This window comes from Trichomonas vaginalis, chromosome I (genome assembly GCF_026262505.1).
Source record: "Trichomonas vaginalis G3 chromosome I, whole genome shotgun sequence".
NCBI classification, from domain to species: Eukaryota; Parabasalia; order Trichomonadida; family Trichomonadidae; genus Trichomonas; species Trichomonas vaginalis.
In genome coordinates this window covers 1-16,278 of record NC_067203.1, presented here as the reverse complement: position 1 = coordinate 16,278, position 16,278 = coordinate 1, and the positions used below count along the sequence as shown (strand labels likewise).

General features: G+C 33.0%; 9 protein-coding genes and 2 pseudogenes across 11 annotated transcripts, besides 3 other annotated features; 7 read left to right on the top strand and 4 right to left on the bottom strand.

The window, feature by feature from the left end:
• Positions 1–13,276: part of a mobile genetic element that runs on past the window's edge.
• Positions 8–343, top strand: TVAGG3_0898720 (organellar and viral DNA polymerase type B; the record flags this gene model as incomplete). Its single annotated transcript, XM_051251186.1, has 1 exon — positions 8–343. The coding sequence occupies one exon, from the start codon at positions 8–10 to the stop codon at positions 341–343; it is 336 nt and encodes a 111-aa protein (XP_051076760.1).
• Positions 885–2,184: a mobile genetic element.
• TVAGG3_0898710 lies at positions 965–2,088 on the bottom strand (annotated as a pseudogene). Its single transcript has one exon. A coding segment is annotated over exon 1 (1,124 nt).
• TVAGG3_0898690 (organellar and viral DNA polymerase type B) lies at positions 6,042–7,646 on the top strand (the record flags this gene model as incomplete). Its single annotated transcript, XM_001293613.2, has 1 exon — positions 6,042–7,646. A coding segment is annotated over one exon (1,605 nt), but the record flags the coding sequence as incomplete, so codon positions are not given.
• On the bottom strand, positions 8,600–9,455 carry TVAGG3_0898680 (annotated as a pseudogene). Its single transcript has one exon. A coding segment is annotated over exon 1 (856 nt).
• Positions 9,480–9,644, bottom strand: TVAGG3_0898670 (uncharacterized protein; the record flags this gene model as incomplete). The annotated part of the gene is made up of 1 exon (XM_001287723.1): positions 9,480–9,644. A coding segment is annotated over one exon (165 nt), but the record flags the coding sequence as incomplete, so codon positions are not given.
• On the top strand, positions 11,037–11,606 carry TVAGG3_0898660 (uncharacterized protein; the record flags this gene model as incomplete). The annotated part of the gene is made up of 1 exon (XM_051251185.1): positions 11,037–11,606. A coding segment is annotated over one exon (570 nt), but the record flags the coding sequence as incomplete, so codon positions are not given.
• TVAGG3_0898650 (repellent protein 1 family) lies at positions 11,852–12,292 on the top strand (the record flags this gene model as incomplete). Its single annotated transcript, XM_051251184.1, has 1 exon — positions 11,852–12,292. One exon carries the CDS (start codon positions 11,852–11,854, stop codon positions 12,290–12,292), a length of 441 nt encoding a protein of 146 aa, XP_051076758.1.
• On the top strand, positions 12,342–12,578 carry TVAGG3_0898640 (uncharacterized protein; the record flags this gene model as incomplete). Its single annotated transcript, XM_051251183.1, has 1 exon — positions 12,342–12,578. The coding sequence occupies one exon, from the start codon at positions 12,342–12,344 to the stop codon at positions 12,576–12,578; it is 237 nt and encodes a 78-aa protein (XP_051076757.1).
• Positions 12,767–13,087, top strand: TVAGG3_0898630 (uncharacterized protein; the record flags this gene model as incomplete). Its single annotated transcript, XM_051251182.1, has 1 exon — positions 12,767–13,087. One exon carries the CDS (start codon positions 12,767–12,769, stop codon positions 13,085–13,087), a length of 321 nt encoding a protein of 106 aa, XP_051076756.1.
• Positions 13,277–13,427: 151 nt separating the features above from the next.
• TVAGG3_0898610 (chromo domain-like family) lies at positions 13,428–13,821 on the bottom strand (the record flags this gene model as incomplete). Its single annotated transcript, XM_051251181.1, has 1 exon — positions 13,579–13,821. One exon carries the CDS (start codon positions 13,819–13,821, stop codon positions 13,579–13,581), a length of 243 nt encoding a protein of 80 aa, XP_051076755.1.
• Positions 13,822–13,855: 34 nt separating this feature from the next.
• Positions 13,856–15,980: a mobile genetic element.
• On the top strand, positions 14,839–15,472 carry TVAGG3_0898600 (MULE transposase domain-containing protein; the record flags this gene model as incomplete). The annotated part of the gene is made up of 1 exon (XM_051251180.1): positions 14,839–15,472. A coding segment is annotated over one exon (634 nt), but the record flags the coding sequence as incomplete, so codon positions are not given.
• Positions 15,981–16,278: the final 298 nt, after the last annotated feature.

The following is a 16,278-nucleotide window of genomic DNA, read 5'->3' as shown; positions in this document are numbered from 1 at the left end:
TGTTTCAATGTATAACGCAAAAACGATGCCGCAATGTTCAAAATGTAAAGCAGCAATAAGAAAATATAACTACTCAGTCAAAGAGATAGAAAGAATGCGAAACGACTATGCAGACTTAAAGAAAGAAGCAGAAAAGCCAGCAGAAGATAAAATGGATATGTTGACATTTCTTAATAAAAACTATCCAACAGCAGAAGATTTCCTTTTATCTGACGTCAAGAAGAAGTATAAAGAAACCTTCGGCATTGTTAAAACATTCGATGTACTAAAAGAAGAAATAGAGGCTACAAAATTGTTTAGGATTTCAAATATACATCGTACAATTCATGTAAAACGCTTGTGAAAAAAGAGGTGAAAAAACAGGTGAAAAAACAGGTGAGATCTCACCTCTTCACCTCAACATTATTTTTATTGAATTCAGCACAAAAATAATGAATTTCATTAGTTATTTTGTATGTAAAGACAGTAATGTCAAACATTGAGTTTGAAACAGTTAGAAAGATAGACAATGACACCAAAGTGGTTAGAATAGGTGATTTAAACGTAAGATACTCAAAGAAATACAACAAATATTCTTTGTCAGACATTATATCTCCATCTGGAAAGAAAACAAACGACTGGGTTAGAAATGCTTCAACTCAGAAAATTTTGACAAGAAATCCTGAGCTTATGATATCAGTAGCATTTCATGGAACAAGAGCATATCTTATAGACAAAAGTCTATATACCAATAGTTTTGTTATGGTTAGACCCAGTTGTTGGATATAACTTCATAACATATGGTTCATTCGATACGGAACGTTGCAGTGAAGGCTTACTTTACATCGTTCAGAAACCGAAGGACTTCAACACAAAAAGATATAAGATAGGAAGGACATATAATATAGGGTGTCCAAAGGTGTGTTTAGCACAAACCTGAATACTGCGAATAGAAATAAACAAGTTACATATATATAAAGTTTATTTAAATATAATCACCATTGGATTCAATCACGCGTTCGCAGCGATCGATCCAGGCTTGAAAGACACGCTTTAAATCATCATGAGAAAATTGCTCAAATTGCTCTCTTACAAAATTTTCAAGATCATCTGGACTCGCGAATTCGCGTCCTTCAGCTCTCTTTTTTAGCGTGCCGAATAAATAAAAGTCAGAGGGTGCAATATCAGGTGAATAAATTGGGTTTGGAACAACTTTGACATTGTTTTCCACCAAGTAATTCATTACCTTATGACTTTGTGAACTCTTGAATTATCAAAATGAATTGCAAACTTTTGTTTTTGTTGTTTGGATTTCTCAAACTCATCAGAATTGATAATTTGAGTAAGAACATTGTCAATTAGATACTGAGCATTCATCGTATTAGGTTTTTGAAGAATATCAATTGCGATGATGCCATTCACGCCCCAAAAAACCGACAACATCATCATTGGTGTGTCAATTTTTTTCTTCGGAATGTTTGCGGATTTTCATCCTTCGGGATCCACATTATTTTGGCTTCTGTTGCATATTGAAACCAAGACTCGTCCCCTGTTACTAAAAGCGAAACTTCTTGGATTGATACGCACCCAATATAGAGAGGAGCTCTTTCGAAGATTGGACTCTAGATTTTTTTTGAACTGAATTAAGGTTGTGCGAACCCAACGTGTATACGCTAGTTTGTAGTTCAAATAATTGTGCAGATAATAACTGACTGTTGTACGTGGTATCTTTGTCATCTCCTCTATCCTTCTGAGTGATGCTCTTGGGTCTTCATCTAGCGCTTGAAGAATTGCTTTGATTTTTCTTTGATCCGGCGATTTTTTGTCAATTTTTATGATGGGCGCCTTTTTGTTCATGAAGTGATACATCCTAACATGATACGTTACAGTGGAATAGCTAGGAGCATCCATACCGAAGCATTTTACCAATGTCTCGTAGATTTTTTTACAGTCTTTGCATTTTTTTTGCAAGAGCGAGGATGTTTTCTTTATGATTCATTAAAAAAATGAAAAAAATCCCGCCAAAATTTCCCGCGAAACCGCCTCTTGTCTCAAAATTCATTTTATATCCCGGCATGCGCCAAAATACAACATACTCATCATATACATATATTAATATTTTTTATTATATATTTATAATCAGCATATATCTCCTTTAATAGTCTCATATAGAGCGCTGTGCTAAACGCACCTTTGGACACCCTATATAACTCAAAGATATGACAGTACAGTCAATAGAGTCAAGTTGTGTTTGTTAATGATATGAGAGCTGCTGAAACAGAACTGCTTGAAGTTTTTGAGAAAATGTATGGTGCTCCCACGAAAGGTAAAGAAACGTTTGAAGTAGATGAGATAGATAAAGCTATAAAATTATTTGACGAAGTTGCTGAAAAATACATGTAAAGCGTTTATTTTTGGTCTTTTGTGAAAGTCAGAAAATAAAGTTAGTTTTATTTTTATTTATTTTTTATTTTGTATGTAAAGACAGTAATGTCAACATTAGAGAACACAACAACAGTTATAGTCCATAAAGCTATAAATGAAGAATACGAATACATACAATATAACAAACAACTTCGCTCATTCGTTCGGCCAAAGACGATATGTACCAAATGCAAAGTATAATGAACGCTCTTCGTTCTACAAAGCAAGCATATCATTGGTTTGAAAACCAAAGACAAAAGAACTTTTAGAAGAATTCCTCATATGATTGCTTCCCTCGGAAAAACCGAGAGAAGAGATTCCGTACGAAAATCGCAAGAATTGGCTCCTGGTTTGAAAGGTTATTATGTTCATAGACTTTTAGTAAACGCTGTAGCAATATGGGCTTCACCTCGTTATGCTTGTTATATTTTCATGATGTTAGATGAACTATATAAAGCAGAACGTGGAGAGATGGAAAAGAAACTTCAAGCAAAAGATGAAGTCATTGAATCCAAAGACAAAAGCATACAGAAAAGAATACCGCGTTCGGTACCAAAAGGAAAGGAAAAGAGTTATAAGTATATGATATATACTGAAGAGTTGGAGAAAGAAGAAGATAAAATGTGGTTATGTTGCATTTAGTCAGAAGAAACAACAAGAGCTTTTTGACTTAGCTAAAATATATAAATCTGACAGAAACTGGTTCTATCGTGAAAACTTACCAATTTCAATGACACCGAATGAGCAAATAAAGGAAATTGTCAAAAATACTCTTCCTCAAACACACTATGAATCAAAGTTGCACAATACTTACATTCAAAGAAGACTTAACATTACTGAAGGAAAAAATAACAGAATTTTCGATAACTTCAAAGAGGAAGAATAAAAAAATCTAAGCTAATTTATTTTTTTTATAAAATTTTATCTCATATGAAAGAACATGAATTTAGAATATTCGGAACTCATGACAAAGAAGAGAGACGACACAACATGTAAAAGATTATGCAAAATTTCTGAAGACATACAAAGCATTTAAACAATATCTAAATGCTTCTAAAGATTATGCAAAATTCTGAAGTATATAAAGCGTATAATATATGAAAAGTTTATACATTGGGAATTGTTGTAAAATATCGATATGAAGACTAACCAAAAATATATTTTTGCTTAAATAGCTTCAGGGTCTATTTCTTCAACCATTTCACTTCCTTCGTCAATGTCAATAGAAGCTTCTTCAAACCTTTGGTAAGAATTTCTGTATAACATCTTTGTTCGTTATTGTCTTCAGAGATGAAGGATAATATTTCACATTTGTTTCACCCTTCTATATTCTTTCTGTTCGGAAAATTTAAAGCAATACTGAAAGAAGTCAATGTTAGAGTTCTTTATGACAGAATATAATGAGTATCTTTGACATTCACGAAGAAACTCTTTTGTTTCAAAACTACTGCTAACTCTTGTGAAGTATAACGTTTGCGGTCAATGACGATAGCTAATGGTCTGACATACTGACCAAACTTAGATTCTTTCACAAACTTCTTGTTAAAGATAACATTAACATTGAAGCATTATTGAACTCATTCTTGATGGCAGTAGCGAGAGCATTGTATGAAAGAACTTGCAATCTTGCATGTGTTTCATTAAAAATATAAATATTAAATTATTTTTGAAAAATAACTTAAAAAAATCTAATCTAATTTTTTCTAAAAATATTTTTTTTATTTCCTACTAAAGATGTATCGGAAGTTGTCTAAGTTAGAACACTCGGAAATAAAACAACTTCTTACAGAAGCTAACATAGAAGTTAGCAAAACATTACGCAACAAACAAAAAAGCACTCGCTGACTTCATTAAAGACTATAATGGTGCAATAAGTTATGATAGAATTCATGAATTCATAAAGCCGCAACGCGCGAGGACGAAGTCCATGCAAGAGCATTTCCTTTAAATGACGTTGCTATTGACTTATATCATAGACGTTCAGTACCTCATGAAGTAAGAAGAGAAATGTTGACATAACAAATGCAAACGTTGGTAAAACACGAAAGAGAGACGACACACTGAAACAACAGAGAAGAGAGATGTTTAAGAGGCTATAGAACAAGTTCGCAAAGCTAACGATGTCATTCGTTCCATTGACGACAAACCAAAAGAAGGTGAGAGATGGTTAAAGAAAGATGAAGAGAATAGGAAGAGAAATGTGAAGTCAGGCAATAGACTCATTGACTTTAAACATCGAAGCTTAGATGAACCAAAACAGAGACTACTTACACAAACATTTCGGTAAGGTTTTCATGAGACTCTTAGAGAAAATTAAAATAAACTCACAACAGAGATGGATGGTATGTTATAAACTTGTGGAAAGTATGAATTTCTACGTTAAACCTCAATAATATTGGAACATTACTACATCAGCTCTTGAAGGAGAACTTTATATCAGAGATAGAAGCAAATGCTGCAGGTATTGTTGAAATGCACTATGACTTTCTTCTTGACAAACATAAAGAATCTTACCGAAATAAAGATGTATGATTTAACAGAATATGAAGGCTTAACGATGTCAGATGTAAAGAAAGGCAAAAAAAAAGAGACCATATAGAGATGAAAGCACACTGACAAATGACCAGAAAGCCATTTTGGAAGCTCTTAAGCAAACAGGAAACCCAGCACTTATAGAAAGCTTTTGGAAAGATAATGGTGAAAAGAAGTTTTATAAGAAGAGAAGCGGTCAGTTCTGGAAGTATCTTTGCACATTACCTATAAATCTTGAGCGCTACCAAATTTTCAATGAACTGAACAAAAGAACTGCAGCACTTATGACAGAAGACAATTGTTTCGTTTATGCTTGCATTCAGGCTGGAGTAGATGGAGAGACTATTGACCACATGAGAGAAGTCATTCGTGTTAGAGACTTTCCTCAAAGTAAAGTACAAGAAATTTCTGACGCAACAGGTATAGCATTTAATGTTACCATTGGTTATTTCAATGACTCAAGACATAATGAAATAAAGAGATACATACCAAAAGAATGTGAAACTGTTCGAACTATTGACTTACTTCTTGTTGAAGACCACTACATGCTAAATGAAAGATTACCAATGACAACATATTTCATTCGCAACTATATAGAAATTCTCAAAGCTTGTGGTGGAATGAACATTGAGAAACAAATGAAGATTTATACAAAGAGAGAAGATAAATATGTAGTTCGTTATGATAGAACAACACCGTTATGGGATGTTATGAAAACATTGTGGGAGTGCAAATATTTCGAACCTATTTCTTATGGAGAACTTTTCACATATACGACTGACTTATATAAACAGAACCTTGCACCATTTAAAGACTTGTCATATTCTCCTAAGTATTGTGTTCGACTGAAGGAGAAAGCAGAGTCAAAAGAAGTAAATAAAGCTAAGTGTAAGTTCATACCTGAGCACGTTTTCTTTGCTGACTTTGAGTGTAGCACAGACGGCTTTCATAAAGCCTTTAACATCTGTTACGACAGTGAAGATGGTTCTGTGAGTGAAAGCATTTGGGGTCAGAACTGTGCAACAGAATTTTTGGAGCGACTTCCTGACAAGAGTTTAATATATTTCCATAACCTCAGTTATGATATAAACTTCATCTTAAGACACATGATAGAAGTGAAAGGAACTCCCATCATTAAAGGTTCACGAACAATGCAAATAACTGGCTTATATAAAGGAAGGGCAATTATTATAAAAGACTCTTACAGTGTTATAAATAAGAAGCTTAAACTATTTCCTGCTATGTTTAACTTACAAACAGGACCGAAAGAAGTATTTCCTTACAACTACTACAGCAGTACTTTGTTAGCAAATGACAACAGAACTGGTGTCATTTCTGAAGCATGTAAGTTTATCCGGGATGCAGATGCATTCATGAAAAACATAGATTCCATCAAAGGTTGCAGAATAGATGAGAACCATTTCGATTTAGAAAAGTATAGCACATTTTATTGCAAACAAGATGTAAGAATTTTAAGAGAAGGTTTTGTTAAGTTCCGCAATGACATATTGAAAGAATTTGATTTAAACGTTTATGACTACGTTAGTATTTGTTCAATTGCTAACAAATTATTTGAGAACAGAGTGTACTTCCCGAATGGAAATTTATATGACCTCTCAAATAAACCAAGAGAGTTTATTTCGAGATGCATTCAAGGTGGAAGATGTATGCTGTCAGATAACATTAAACAAAAGAGCGAAACGAAACTCATTGCTGACTTCGACGCTGTTTCATTATATCCATCAGCTATAGCAAGACTTTATACTTTAGAAGGTATTCCAAAGGTTATGAAGAAAGAAATGTTAAGCACAGAGTATCTCATGAGACATTTATTCGATGACGACCAAAAGGAACCCATTGGTGAAAAGTTTATGTCTGGCTTCTTTGTTCTCATTAAGATAACAGAGATTGGAATACATAGACACTTTCCTTTAATAGTTTGTGACCCTGAACTAAATCCAGAACTTAACGTTCCCAGAAGTTCAAACACTTGCTGTTTAATGTATGTTGACCATATAACATTACAAGACCTCATAAAATATCAAGGTGTCAAATGTGAAGTGTTGCAAGGATACTATTACGATGGAAACAGAGATATTAGAATAAGAGATGAAGTAAAGAAGTTGTTTGAGTTAAGGTTAAAGTATAAGAAAGAAGGAAATCCTTTGCAAGAAAATATAAAGCTCATTCTGAACAGTATTTATGGCAAAACTATTCTATCTCCTATTGAGTCAAAAATAACCATAGTAAATGACAAAGATGCTATAAGATATGCCATCAGAAACTACAACCATATAGTGAAGTTCGAAGGTTTGGATGGTTCAGATAAAACTATTTTCAAGCTAACGAAAAGCATTTGCAGACACTTTAACTTCTGTCCACTTGGTGTTAACATTCTGTCTATGTCGAAGAGAATAATGTGTGAAGTATTCTGTACTGCTGAAGATATGGGTCTTCAAATATTTTACCAGGACTGCGATAGCATGCATATTTTCAATGAAGACATCCCACTGTTAGCTCAGGAATTTCAGAAGAGATACGGTAGAGAACTTATTGGTAAAACATTAGGTCAGTTCCATTCTGACTTCGCAGAAATAACACCTGGAAAACAAAGTTTAGCATACAAGTCAATATTTTGTGGAAAGAAGACTTACATAGACTTACTCACGAATGATTTAAATGAAGTTGCATTTCATGCACGTTGTAAAGGTGTAAAACAAGACGTTCTTGCTTTAACAGCTAATGAAATGTTTCCTGAAGCTATACAATGCTATTACAATGAAGATAAGAACATTCACATACCTGTTGGAACATATGACAAAGACTCTGAGTTCAGTTTAATGAAACTTTACAAAGCACTTCATGATGGTCAAGAGATTGGATTTTACTTATGTAAGTCTTCTAGTCCTTGCTTTGCTGAAAAGTTTAACTTCTCAATAACGACTAAAACAAGCTTTATTCGTAAGTTGAAGTTCTGAGGTCATTTATTTTTGTCAGCAATGAGGTCATTCGTGATAAAAATAATGAGGTCATATATTTTTGTCATTTATGTATAACCATTGTCTCTCTTAAACTTTGCAATAGACAGCTTTGTTCTTCTTCCTTCTACATCTGTAATGTTTATATAATCTTTGCTATACTGTCTTAAGACATTCATTCGTCTGTATTGAGTTCCCATGAAATAGTAAAAGACATCTTCACTTGGGACATAGTAGTAATTTTCTAGAGTAAATTTAGAGTATTGTATAATTTCAACAGCATCTTCAGGAAGAGTGTCTACAATGTCAAACCAATAGCCATTCGAACCAGAAATATTTCTCATGTTTTGTCTTCTCGACACCCACCTTAAGTTTGAGATATGAAAGTCTCCTCTGTCTCTGTTTATATGGTCTACTTCTCGAAGTCCTTCAGGATTCGGTATAAATTGATTTGCAACAATTTTATGCTTAAAGAGTTTATGTTTGTTTAAATAAACACAAATATAACCATCACCGTTGTCAAACTCACTTACAACTCTTTTGTTACTTATGCGCCTAATTGGATATGGGTACTCTGAAAAGATTTCATAGTCATTGTCATGTTCGAGTGTTTGCCAATGTCCTTCACCTTCCATGCCTTTCACTCAAATAAAAATTTTCAGAAAAAAATAAAACTAGCGTAGATTTTACAATACAGCAATTGTAGAGTTTAAGAGTTGTGCTTCAATGTAGAGACAGTCCTTATGGTCTGGAGGTAAGAACACTGGGCAGTTATGGTCATGAGTGGAGAACATGTCTATCCAAAACTCACGATTGAAGCCAGTTAATTTATAGTATTTAGGGTTAGGAAGTGGTGTAGTTCTTGTATGACCTATGAACTCATTTTCAACTCCCTTACTTAAGTTTGAATATAATATAGCTTGCTTTCTATCCCAAATGCCAGGTGTTACAATCTTTGAAAATTCATTTTTCCTCGGAAGCATTGCATCATAATTGAAAACATTCTTGAAATCATCACTTGGTTCAGAGATTTGAAATCTTATACGTAATGGATTTTTTTTTTTTAGCTACTTCATTGAATGGTGAGAATACAATGAATTGACGGTCATGAGTTCCATCAGCATTTGCTACAAACTCGTAATGAAAAGCTATTAATCTTTCTACAATTCCTTCTTCTTTCAGTTCTGCAAGAAAATCACGTAAAGGCTGTAAAGTTTGTACTTCAATGTTAAACTTCTTTTGAAAATTTTCGTAAAATGTAATTATACAGTCTTCTAACGTCGTACTGTCATTGAAGTATTTGTATATGTGAATGTTTTGGGCGCTTAAAGACTGTTCGTCATTTTCTATCTCGACTTGAAGTATAAAGTCAACCTTTCTGAAAGCACGTGTTATATACATAGATGTTATGCCAATGTACTTCTCTTCATTTATGTTCACAATCCAGTCTGTTGGAAACTTAAACGTTACTCTGTTCCCCTTTATTTTGACGTCAGGGTTTTCACTACTGAACGCAACAGATAAAGGTATTTGTCTATACATTTAATGCGGATAAAAATAAACCATTTACTCTTTCTTTGCTTCAGCTTCTTTAGCTTTTGCTTCAGCTTCTTCTCTAGCTTTCTTCGCCAGTAGTCTTGGGTTCTTTTGTCTTCCAGCAGCTAATGCAGCAAGTTGTTTTTCACTAAGTTTTCTCTTTGGTCTCTCTGGCTTTTGTTCTTGTTTTTGTTCCTTCAGTTTGGATAAAATTTGCTCACGAATTTCTTTCTTCAATGCTTCAACATCTATGACCCCTTGGGTCTTGTCCGTAGGGCTTGTCTGAGTCATTTGACTGCAGATAAAAAACAAAATTAAAACTTTAACCGATGTAAAATGAGCTTGTCAAAATCAGAACGAGAGTCTATTATATTAAATGACGCAAGAGGAATACAACATCCTTTCTATTACGTAAGTCTGAGTAAAGATGGTAAAATATACGTAAGAAAAAGAAAGGTTCCATTAGCGAATGCAGAAAGCGACAACATTAAGGTGTATGGCAAGGGTGAAGTCCACGAAGCCCATATTAAGCCTTCTATTCAAACTGAAAAGTCAATAGAACCAGAAGAAAAGAAGCCAGATGTACTTTCAATAACGAACCAAGAGCTTATTGCAAAGTTCGTGAATTTCATTGAAAAACAAACCGAGTCAAAGAATCCTGACCCGCCAGTGAAAGAAGTTGAGACAAAAGAGAATGTACAGTTCATTGAAAATGTCAAGAAACAACCTCCACCACGAATGCCAAGAAGAAGAGTGAGAATAATGAAGTAAATAGATATTTTTATCCGAAGTAAATACATGCAGAACGAACAGCTAAACGAATTTACTCCAGCAGAGCATATTCATCAGATTCGCTCATATTTCGATATCATAGACAATGCAGTTCAAATTGGTGACACTAATAGAAAATATTCTGACGCAAAGATTCCATCACAACCTGGAACTGCTAAAGATAACACATGGGTAACATTCAATCTCTCACCTCCTGGTGAAAATATGTTGGACCTTTACAATACATTCATTACGTATAAAATGGAAGGTCAATTTATTGTAGATAAAGAAATTGGTTCAGGTTCCAATAAAACAAACCCACCAGGATTTTGGATTGGTTTCGATGACGCTTTCTATGCAGTTGCTGGATATCAAATCCTTGCAAATGGTCGTATCGTATATTCTCAAGACAACGCAAGAGAAGAAGCATATATAACTTCAAACTCACAAACTACCGAACAAATAAAGAAAGTAGATGTTTTCTCAAAGACTCGACATGAAGATGTATGGAGTCATTCGGGAACATGCAGAACAGGACAAATTGTTAGTGGGCCGATTACAGCAGGAAAATCATTTGATTTTAAGCTTCGTTTAAGAATTCCTGTTAGAAGATTCCTTCCATTAGAAGCTATTCGATTTATTCCAGCTTTTGCAGGAAACATTCAGCTTAAAGTAAAGTTCAGTAGCGACGCCTTACAATGCACATCTATATCTGTAAATGATATCATTGCTTTCAATCCAACTCTTAAAGTTGCATTTGCTTCAGATTCAAATTCACCGACAAATAAATTTGTTCCATGGAATGAACCATTCACTATGATAACGAAGGCAGTAGAAGCTAGTGGAACAGTTACTATTACAACTGTAACCCAGCAACTATTTCGAACAAAGATGGATTTTAATGAATGTTTCATTCATCCAAAGTCATTCTCTTTAGACCCTAACATTTATACAGAACTTGTAGAACATTATACAAACGAGGCTTTATGTTTTCCTGTTAAAGTTATGGATTGGATTCCTATGGACGGTTCATTCTCAAAGAATACAGATAGTTCAAGTGCAACATTTACAGCAGCTTATACGCCTATTAATGTTAAAAGTATTTGGGCACTATTTAGAAAGAAAGACAACTATTATGTTAATTTTGAGAACCCTAAGTTTAAATATCTTCAGCTTTCCATGGGAGCTTATGGAAATATGCCTGCAGAACCTGAAAAATCATATGGACCTGTATTTTATGAAATGGTTGCGAACGCCTGCAATACAAACAATGATATGATAGGATTTAATGAAGATGTTATGAGGTCATTGGTGGATGATGGTAGTGTGGAACATAAATGGGATAGCTATGACAACACACATTTCTTATGTGGTTTTCCAACAGAAGTGGACTTTTGCTTCCAGCAAGGTCAAACATCTACTGCTCCAATAACATACAAATTGTCTGTTAAAGGACCTATTGAACTAGCAACTGAAAATGTACCAAAGCCACTTATTGGATTTATGAGGGATTGTTGCTTTGCCATTCAGGTGCGTGCTAATGGCATCCCCATAATAAGATTAGATGACTATAACTTAGCTACAGACGACGGTGAGGAATAAAGGATGAACGTTTATTTTAAAGCTTATAAATGAGTTCTTCATCAAGCTCTCGTGAACCTTCACCATCTATGAAACAAACTTTACCAAACGATTATGGAGCACCTATTGAATATTTCTTACGAGCTGCACAATGGCAAAGAGCAGTCTCACCAAGGTTAGGTGTTCCACCAGCTCCTGTCAAAAATAGCATTTGGTCAAATCCTTATATAAAATATGGTCTCCCACTAGGTTTGCTAGCTACAGCAGGAGCAGTTATGATGTTGAAAAGAAATAAAGCAAATGTTGTAAATAATACTGAAGTAGCTGAAGTTCAACAAACTCCAACGCCTTCACAAGCAAAACCTTCAATGACTCCTGAACCTATGGAAGTACAAACTCCTGTTCAAAAGTCAACTCCTAAACCGACTCCAACATTTAAACCAGAACCTACTCCTCAAATAAATCGTAAAACTCCTGCGTTTCCTTACTGAAAAAATAACGTTATTTTTTATTTAATATTACAATTTTTATTTGATTGAAATGACAAATAAAGTCACTGAAGCAATGAAACAAAAGTTTTTGGTAGAATACATTAAATCAGGAACTATTCCAGAAGGTTTTTACATTCATACTATAAAGGATGGTAGAGTTCAGTTTAGAAAGATAAAGCAACCATTAGATAAAGAAGGAATTTTGAGAAAGATTAAACTTCATGAGGACAACATTGCTGAACTTAAGAAGAAGTTAGAAGAGTTGGAGAAAGGAAGAGAGTTATAAAGCAATGAATTCAACAGGGTGAAAAAACAGGTGAAAAAAGAGGTGAGATCTCACCACTTCACCTAAATTTATTTTTGTGCTATGTTTTCATACGTGTGAGGGTGGTGATATCATTTATTTTTTATTTTATTTTTTATTTTATTTTTTATTTTATTTTTTATTTTATTTTTTATTTTATTTTTATATAAATGACGAAAACTATTGAGATAACAAACTACAACGGTCATGAGTTCAAGAATTTGTTCTTCGTTCCTCGTGAAAATACATTCTATCAGATACGAGGGAGAAAGGGTAAAGTTAGTTTGAGCGTTTATGAAGGAATGAAGAATGGAAAGTTTATACAAGCATACGATACAAACGGTAAACGTGTTTCATTAGCTTTGTCAAAACTTACTAACATTTATTTTGACAGTGATTTTGACCTATATGAAGAAGAAAGTGAGTCAGAAGATTATGAGCTGTTATGTGAAGCACAGCAATGGGAGGAGTTGCAATACTTTTGTAAGTGAGAACGTTTATTTTTTACATTAGTGAGGTGAAGTGGTTGATGGCTTTGTAAATATTTAAGGTTAAGTTAGTGTTGTCGTTTGTGTTGTAAAATATACGTTAACGGTTTTGTAAAGTGTCAAACCGCTAAGTGGTGTACGGAGGCGCGCAGTGCCTCAGTACACGACTTAGCCATACTAACTTGAGAATTCAAATCTTCACAAATATTTGAAATTATATTCCAGATGTTTCCGCAGATTTGATAGCGATGAAATATTCAAAAATGTTTTTCATATCTTAAACCTTGTAGAAGTTACAACAGAATATTTATCAGAAAATCAGGATCTTTCTGAGAAACAGATCTTTATTTGCAACGATATCCTAACGAGGGTTAATTTAATTTAATTTTTATTTTTTATTTCAAGTTTGAGTAAACTTTCAAGATAATCTATATAAGCCTTTTGATGTTCTTCATCTAGATTCTTGTTTAATATGTGATGAATTTGATTTTTTTTTAAAATTCAAGATAAAATTCTTTTTTATCTTGATCAACAACATGAACAATTCGAGTACAGCGTAACATTTCATCAATATTTTCTGTTTTCTTCGTTTCTAGATATTTTTCAAATATTTCTTGCGGAATCTCATTTTGATATACCCATTTATTTTTTTCCGGATGCTGATCTTTGTACTTAACGAAATATTGCTTGACTATTCGCTCAGAAACAACATATTCGATCTCTTTTCTCTTTCTCATTGAATATTTGTGACACTTTTGAATTCAATCAAATCAAAAATATTTGAAATTGCTAGAATTTTTTTCTTTCTCATGAATATTTGAAATGACTCAAAAGGAAAACTCGTTCGATTCAATTCAATTTTGAATCAGAATTTTTTAAGGACCAATAAATCAAATTATGTTAAGAAAATCTTTTTTTAACTCAGAGTATCAAAAGTACGTTAAACCTTCAATTTTATCTCATGTCGGAAAGCGAACCGACAATAGTGGAAGAGAATCAAACTATATCAGTATCCATCCAAGCTATTGTTGATGAAGAAAAAGGAGATGGAGCTGATATGCTGGATTTAATTCAAAATGAATTGAATTCCGTAAAAAATTGAAATATAGAATGGAAATACCTGAAAATCCCCAATTCCAATTCTCAAGGAAAGATATAGCAAATTAAAATTTACAGATCCTACAGAAGCTGCTATATTTATTGCAAAAGATTCATATAATTCTTTTTATCCATTAAATTTTGAGCAAGGAAAAAAGTTTCGTTGTCCTAACTGCCAATTTTGCATGGAGCTTGTAAAGACTCATGAAAATGGTCAACTTTTCTTCATTCCAGTAATTAAACACGAGCATAGAGCAAAGCAATGCAAGCCGAGTAACAATATACCAAAAATTCTTAAGTTGCAAGCAGGAAAAAAAGTCTATGAATTAGCAAATTCTGATAATGTTCCTCAATGCAAAGAAATTTTTGCAAAAGAATTGAATATTCCCAATGCAACTTATACGATGTTCCATAATATAGTAAATAAACTTAAAGGAACCACAAAAGGGGATAGAATTCAATCTTACAATTATTTCTCAACAATTTTTTCAATCATAAACAAAATCGAACAAGGATTCTGCGAAATGATTTTAGTTAAAGAAGTTAACAATGAAATTGAATTGCATACATTTAAGAAAGGTGATGAATTACCTGAAAATTCAAAAGACTTTCAAATTTATTCATTTATTGTAATTCCTCCAATAACTCATTTTTACATGCAAACACAAGCTTTTTGCGGAATAATTCAAATTGATGGAACGTTTTTATTTTGTATTAAAAAAGGAAACTTACTCATTATTGGTACACCTGCACCAAATAATAGACTTATCCCTATTGCATTTGCATGGTCTGTTAGTGAAAATACGATAACAATTAAGGATATGCTCACTAAATTGAAATCTTTTATTCCACCAAGCAGATTCAAGAATATTTATTCCGATCAAGGTCCGGCAATTATAGCTGCTGTTAGAGAATCAGGCTTTTCTTGCGATCATAAATTTTGCTTACGTCATTTTGCAACAAAAAGGGAATACATCAATGTCTATTCCGAAATTGTTGAAGTCGCTTACGCAGACCATCCTCAAAAACGAATTGACTTGATTAAAAAGTTAGAAACTCGTTTACAAGAGGAATATCCAAACCGCGAAAATAATCAGGATCTCTTTAAGTACTTAGATAGTATTAACCCATTTGAAGGATTCGCTGACTACACCGCTGGCATACTCACAACATCTCTTATTGAATCCCTTAATGCCGAAATTAAAGATAAATGGGATACATATGAACCCGCCGAACTAATTATCCGTCTCATTGAACATGAATTCAATCTTGTTAAAAATGTTTTAACAGGTGATTTTAAATCAGATAATATTATCAAAAATCTAAATGAAACTTTGAAACATTCAGATATGTTTAGCTCGGTATTATATGATCCAATTCAAGAATTATATTATGCAACTTTTGGTCGCTATACATATTGCGTAAAAATTATGTCAGATTCACAATATTCATGCACATGTAAGCACATCGAATTATACGGATTACCTTGTATTCATGTAATCGCCGTATTGAATCACTTTTCGAACAAAAATCTTCTTAAAAATTTGAATGATGCAGTTCATGCTCGCTTCAAATGTTCAGAGTTTATGACTCCTGTGGAAGATTTAATGAAATTTTATGTTGACCAAGCATCTTTAAAAATTCCCGGAATAAATTTCAACCTGGGAGAGATTGAAAAATTAAGGGGAAAAAGGACTAGGATTAAAGCATTTTACGAAAAGTGATGCTGTGTTGTTAGTTATTTATTTACTTTTTTTAATATTTTTTAAAAAAATAAAAGAAAATTCAAATAATTTTGTATCTCCCATGATATATCGACCCACGAGTACTAATGTGGCTATAATTAGAGATTGCAACTCTATTATGATCATAGTCCGGTGATATACAATAAGATTCAAATTTTGAAAGAATTAAATTAATAAAATCCCGGTGAAAAAATAAAAACAGCTTCTAAAAGTATAGTTATCTTAAAATACGAACTTTAACACAAGTTTTTTGATCCAATAGAAAATTGAATTCTTTGAATAAATAAAATATTTTATGTATTAACATATTAAATTTCCTAATTATTTTTTCTTCTTGGGAAAATTTTTGAA